At 30.5% G+C, this 7,325-nt stretch overlaps 1 protein-coding gene across 1 annotated transcript in view; it reads left to right on the plus strand.

Moving 5' to 3' along the window:
- The window catches only part of LOC106464914 (WD repeat-containing protein 43-like), a 62,270-nt gene that overhangs the window by 26,771 nt on the left and 28,174 nt on the right, over window positions 1–7,325 (plus strand). Inside the window, exons 5-6 of the mRNA XM_013925086.2 lie at window positions 729–850; window positions 2,576–2,675. Of these exons, the coding sequence (XP_013780540.1) occupies window positions 729–850; window positions 2,576–2,675 (222 nt within the window). The remainder of the gene's footprint in view (window positions 1–728; window positions 851–2,575; window positions 2,676–7,325) is intronic.

Here is a 7,325-nt window from a genome sequence, read left to right on the forward strand (position 1 = left end):
TAATTTAGGGCCGGGTTTTTGTGAAAATTTTACGTTGTTTAATATTGGGTCAGTTCAATGGACTGAGCCCATGTAAAATCGATTAGGATAATGCTCAAAAGCCAAATGTGAAATGTTTGAATTGGTTTTAAAGATTCTAAAACTGAAGCAGGATAGAAAATTTTATAATGTCTTGATTTTGTTACAAATTATTTTTCATTTAACTATCAAACTTTTGGAATATTGATCTTTGTTGTACTTTTATAATAATACCAATATTATTTTGGGTATTTTTGTACAGGTTTACCTGTGATGTATCTTTATTCAGTTTCATGTGAAAGTTTGATGGAGGCCAGATACAATTATAGATGCATTAAAATTATACAAAGTTGTAGTTACAACTATGTTTTTGGTAATATTAATAGTTTATTATGAGTGAAGTTTTTTTATGCTAGGAGCTGCTATATTTTGAGAAGCTAGTAAATGTAATATATATTCTTTTGGATAGCAAAATTATTCAGCCAATTTTATGAAAGATGTATTATCATTTATGATTTGTGAAAAACATTTTCAAAGAAATTTATAAAAATATAGCAGTCAAATTGTGCATATATATTTATTCCATAAAAACACTGATATGTTTCTCTGTTTCTAATTTAGGTTTTGAGATATGTGTTTCAATACACCCAATTTTTAAGTGTCTTTGTATATAAAAATATTTCTTATCAAAACTGTCTTTCTGCTGCCAGAAATTTACTGGGCATGCCACAGAAGTCCTTCGATTAATTCCTGTCGTATTTCCTGGAGAAAGTTCATTGGAAGGAAGCTACTTTGTGTCTATAGCAGCAAATGACAGATTAATCAATGCATGGTTAGCATATTTTGTTATGTGTTCTTTATTTTTATATTCAATAAAGTTTTCCTTTATCATAGAATCACTAATCTTTTCTCAAGCAACATTTATGTAATAACACAACCATGTTTTCCAACCATTAGTTCATACTTTTAAACTATGTGTCATTAATTATTTCACTCGTTAATTTACTTCCCGACATGTACTTTTTTGAACTATTACATATATAGCTAGTTATCTGTTGAGGAGCTCTCTATCAGAATTTATGAGAGAATTTTAATGACAAGAAAAAATTCATTCTCAATGAACTTGAACTTTTTTATTATTTTAAAAGTCAAGTTTATTTATGTATTTTATCTTTTGGCAAAAGATTCTTTCATAAATTTTTCCATTCCATTTTGTAGTGTTTAGATATTCTAATTAAGTACAACTATAAACTGTTTTATTGTAACACTTCAGTTTTTAGTTGTAATCATTTTGAAGTGTTTTATCATCCTACAGAAAAAAATCATGTTTAGAACATGCTTGATCATATAAAATAAAAATAAATTTTTTTTTTTAATTTCCTGTTTTTACTCAGTATTTGATACTAGCTTGTATCCCATCAAAAATGATGGGACAAGCACTGTCACATTTCATAGCTAATTGAAATTTTGTGAAATCAAGCTTGACAAAAAAAAAGAGACAGAAAAGTGCAGTCGAGGCAGTCAAATGTTGGTAAATTCATTTGAGCCAATCAAAATTAAGATCATTCATGAAATAAAATTGTGGCATATTCATAGAAAAATTTTTGGTAAAAATCAGTTAAATTAACTTCTAATATATATAGAAAAGCCAGTGCATTTTGGTGACACCATTCCAACAATGGCTTTTATGTCAGGTTGCTTAACAACAAAAGTATAAAATGAAATGTATAGAAAACAAAACTAGAAAAATATTTGTTGATTTCGTAACTTAGAATCTCCGTTGATTAAAGAGTTTTGTTTTTTATTAAAAACGTTGTTGATATAATAGAAAATAGTTTAATTCAGAAATGATTTATGTTGAAAATTGAATCGATATTTTTACTTTCTTGATAAATTTTATGCACTTGGCTCTAGGCTAGGTGATCCCACACTACATCTTTACTTTAGGCTTATTATACTAACACTCACTACACTTATATGGTTTCATTTCACACACACTCCCCTCCCTCTGTCACGGTCCCGTTGCAACCTCCATAACTAAAATCATGATGGGCAGACAGTAATTTGTCTATTTTATCTGGATAAATGCATTTTGGCTTTTATGACTCCTCCTCGAGAAATCAAGCAGGACGTGACGTAGCACACTCTGGCTTTTATATAAGTTAGATGGCTTAAAAATAGAAATAAATAACTAATTTTCTGTATTTTTTGTTCTGTTAAAATCCCAAACAGAGAAACTTTTCTGACACTGATTTAGTAGAAATGTAAAGGATTTAATTATGCTTAGTGAAGTAAAGAGATTGTTCTGATACTGTATGTGAAATTTCCAGTGACTTTATAAATTCTTTAAACCGTTTGTTGATATGACTTAACTTATTTTTGTAATGAAAATTGATAAAGCTTGACATTAATATGTATGATATTAAAACAAATTATTTCTTTTCAATTTATGAACAGTAGAGAAAACTAAGTTTCACTTAGCTGAATTGTAGCTCATTCAGTGTAGCTTTTTTTAGATTAAATATCATACATACTAATTATTTTGCATTAATTGCAGGCAGTTGAAAAAAGACAAAGATATCCATGCAGCAGCAGCTTTCACAGTAACAGAAGAACCTACCAACATAGATGTGAGCAACTTAAAATCCAGAGATCAGGTATGAATGTTTGAAATGAAGATATTTTCTATGCATTTTAATTCTGTTTTCTTTTTACCATGGAAAGGCCTTAAATATCTAGTAGGTAAAGGCCGATAAACTTTTTATTTTCTCTAGAGGTTAAAATACAGTTTTACTTCTCTAAAAATCCCTGCTAGTACTTACTCATTCTTTTTTCTATGGTTTGTGTAATTCATTAGGTGAAACAAGATGCATAACATTTTAAATGGTTTATACATCAGTATCTTTTATCATTGATGAATAAATCATGACTTCTAGATTTTGTTTAAATGTTTTATGTCATCAAAGAATTCTTTAATTTTTTTACAAATTGAACTTCTTTTCAAAATAGACCAAATTGTTATTTCCACTTCCATCATTTAATTTTCTGGATTTATGTGAATGACATATTTACAGCTTTTAATAATGTGATTGTATTAACAGCTTCTTTCAAATTTAATTCATCTCAACATTAACAGTTAAAAATTATGTTCATGGTAAGATTTAATTTTGTAAAATTTCAGTGGAAACAAAGACAATGAATTTGGCAACTCCATTTTTTATGAGGACACAAACTTTGAAGTTTATGTTAATTTGGATTCCTTCGATGCTCCTAAGAAAAAGTAGAAATCATTAAAATACTTTTATATATGAATTTCTTTGTTGAATTTCATGTAAATCTACTTGAGGGCTGGTCTGCATTAGCCATCCCTAAAGTTGAAAAGTTAGGCTAGAGGGAATGAAGCTAATCAATACCACCCACTACTAACTCTTGGGCTACTCTTTTACCAACTAATAGTGGGATTGGCCACCAAATTTTAACACCTACATGGCTGAAATGGTGAGCATGTTTGGTAATAGGTTACAAGATTATGAATTGAGAATTCTAATTACCAGCCCATATTCTACATACTTAAAGATATTTGATCATTTCAACAGACTTTTCTAATTGAGATAAATGTTAAAAAATCTCACCTCATTCCACAAAAAATATTTTTCAAAAGTGATAAATAAAACCAAATCATCCCTAGAAAATGAAATAGGGGTTGAAGAGGCAAGCAATAATAGTTTTGAAAGCCTTCCCCCAATTATTATGTGTTGTTGAACAACCATAAACTTTCACATACTATCCAGAAAATATTATCAAAAACTGTTAAAAAGTGTGATATTGATTTCAACGTGAAATTTTCTTTTTTTATAGAGAAGAACTTAGGTCAGTTTCTGTCAAAAACATTTGCTGACAGTGATAAATAAGGATCAGTGTATCAAATTAAATGTTAAGACTGATAATTCTTATATTGGAAAAACTAATTCCGATACAGTACATTACCTCTTCTCACATAAATAGCTATTATTGTTCAGTGCTGCCCTGTATATGCAAAATTTTTTGTGCATGTCACAAGCCTTGAAGCTCCCACCCATCTGGAATTGACTGATTTCAATGCATCTCGCATGCAAATCATCATGTGACAATGCTCTACCAATAAGAGTGCAACATATTATCTTGAAACATGTGACTCCCTCTATTCAATTCTACCAAACTATCACTTTGAGTTTGGCAGTTGTAATGTATAGTTTGTGTTTTATTTTAATTTTTTCTGTATCTTTGTATTCATTTCTCTCAATAAGTTTACTCTTTATTATACAGTAGTTATATTTGTATCTTGTTGAGTTAATCTGAAGTTGGATTATGTTATATTTCTACCCAGTTAAGGAACTTATTACTTCATTAGAAAAACTTTTTTTTTATTTCTACCAACACAATTGTGTTTGAATATTCATTTTGCATTATGAATTCTACGTCCCCACTTCAGATGTTATATGTTCTACCAGCAAATTTATATAAGCTTCAGGTCGCGGTAAGATTTACAGCTTTACTTTGTCAGGAGAGTGATCATCCAATGAGCTGACCTTCTTCACGCCTTGTCTCGAGTTTGGGGGCCCACACGTTTTGACATACAGTCTGCTGACTTTGTAAAGATAAGACATTATTATACTATTATGGTTTTTTAATAATTTTATTTTTTAATATTATTCTCTGTAGTTGTTTGAGTTGTATAACATAAGTTTCATTATATTGGTTGATACTCATGGTCCAGTTGAGGCTAGAAATTAGACTTAGTTGTATCTTTTTTTCCTATACCACTGATACCAAGGTTCTTTGTTATTTTAGGATTACCTGTAATTCATCTTACTGGTATATCAATCATTCTTTTAACTATATTATTTTTCTTCCATACATCATGTCTCATACATAGGTTATTGTTCATACATACTTATATCATTTTTGTTATTATTTTTCTTTTATAATTCTTCATATTAACTTGGTTTGTTTGGAAACTGTGAGCTGGGGTCCACACTAACTTCTCCCAATATTGCACATACTTATGGTTAGATTAAGATTTTTATCTTTAGATCTTAATTATATCCTTTGTCTTGCACTGTTCGATTAGGCTTAACACTTGTCTGTCATTTCCGGTTTACCTGTATTTCTACTTATGAGTTAATCATTAATTATGTTTAATACCTTGTTAACTTAGGCTTCATAAGTGTCTGTTGATTTCGGTTTACCTGTGGTTATACTTTCTGGTTAATCGGTACCTAAGTTAACTATTTTGTTTCTTCAACACATAACAAGAATTACTAAGTGCTTTGCTTGATTTTGGCAATCATTTAAAACAAAAACAAACGTAACCTTTGTGATCTGTGAAATGTGTGTTGTGGTAAAATTGGAACTACATAGTGGAGAAACTCTCTTAGTGGAAATTCCCATTTTCTGTTACTTATATTAATTATTGCCAATTTTGTAGGCATAGTTTGCCATCACGTGCATGGGCTGCTGTGATTGATCAATGCAGAATGTAGGTTAAAGGAATTTAGGCCAAACCATGATGCCATTGAATCTAGAATCTCACAGCTGTGAAAGCCATACTGACAACAACAAAATATATGAAATATAATTGCCCAAGTAATTTCTAATAATTATCAATATTGAAACATAAGTACAGAAAAAATGCTTTCACTATATTTATTACAATAAATAATTGAGGTAATTAAGAAAACATTCAGTAATATTTCTCAATATTATTAATTATTAGGTCGTCAAGAAATTAATGTCGCATTTTGGACACTTTCATTAATCACCCCCCATAAAACGTACGTCACGTATAATAGTTAAATGAACTGTGTAAATGTCACATTAGTGTAGCCTACATAATGTGTAAAATTTAGTATACTTTATTCCTTTATAGTGATGGCACACGACAAGATACACATTTGGCATGTAATGCTGTTTGAATACAAAAAGGGAAACAACACCTCTGTAGCCACAAAGAATATCAAAGAAGTTTATGGAAATGTTTTGAACATTCATAAGTGTCAATGATGGTTCAGCAAATTTTATTCAGGTGACTTTAGCCTTAAAAATTGTGATGGCAGGGGCCGACATGTTGGAATTGATATTGATGCTCTGAAGACGCTTGTTGAGTGTATCTAACCCAAGGCAACACACTCATGAAGTGGCCCTGAAATTGTATCTCTTATGAAATAATACGTAAACATCCTGAGGCACCCAAACACCTTCTTTAAGGAGTTTTCCCATATTCCTTCGGACTCCCCGATGATCATCGTTTGCAACGTTTGAACGTTGCTTCGTCTCTTAAACCACTTCCGACCCCAAAACCTGGGCTCCGTCCGCAAAAAGTGATGCTTTGCATTTGATGGGACATCAAAGTAGTAATTCATTTCAAACTCCTCAGTCAACACCGAACTGTCAATGCATAGATCTATAGTCAGCAACTGGTACGTTTAACTCAGCCCGTCAATCGGAAAGATGTTCTTCTCCACAACAATGCACGTCCACATGTGGCACGTTTGACACACCACAAGATTATGGAGTTGGGCTGGGAAGTTCTCCCCCAGCCACCATATTCTCAAGATATGGCACCATCAGATTACCATCTTTATCGTTCGCTGCAACACCATCTTAATGGGAAAATGTATGCAAATGTGGAAGGTGTTAAAGAGGACATCGTGTTTTTTGCTTCAAAGCCAAGTGATTTCTTTAATCAGGACATTAACAACCTGATTGCAAGATGGAAAAGTATCATCGATAAGAATAGACAATATTTCATTTAATAAATGTTTTCTTTTGATATACAAGTTGTTTGGGTTTTTTCATATAAAAAGCGACAATTTCTTAAAGACCTAATATATCATTCATATGTTATCAGTGTGTGAAGTGTTTTAAAGTGATTATACACAGTTAGTGATCACTAGTCACTAGACTGAACATCAAGAAATATAAAAACTGTTTACTCAAAAGTGTAAAAATCCTCCAACTAAAAAAATAAAGGTGAAAAGACAAGGATCTTAAAGTAACTTACAATGTACTTTAGATTAGCTTGAAATTTCTTACATGACGAATTTTTTTTGTTTATGTTTCATTGCCATTATTTCTGAACAGTTTTAAACAAAATTTTTAAATCTTAGTTTAACAATTATTAAATATATTAGAAAATTAAGTTGTCACAGATTCTAATTTTTACATCTGTTTTTCTTTTAAAGAATACATATTATAAATGTATTACTAAATGTATTGCACTTGAAAACAATAAGTGTCAGCCTTTGTTTCTTCTATTACAATACCAA

Source organism: Limulus polyphemus, unplaced genomic scaffold, assembly GCF_000517525.1.
Source record: "Limulus polyphemus unplaced genomic scaffold, Limulus_polyphemus-2.1.2 Scaffold1780, whole genome shotgun sequence".
Classification (NCBI taxonomy): Eukaryota; Metazoa; Arthropoda; class Merostomata; order Xiphosura; family Limulidae; genus Limulus; species Limulus polyphemus.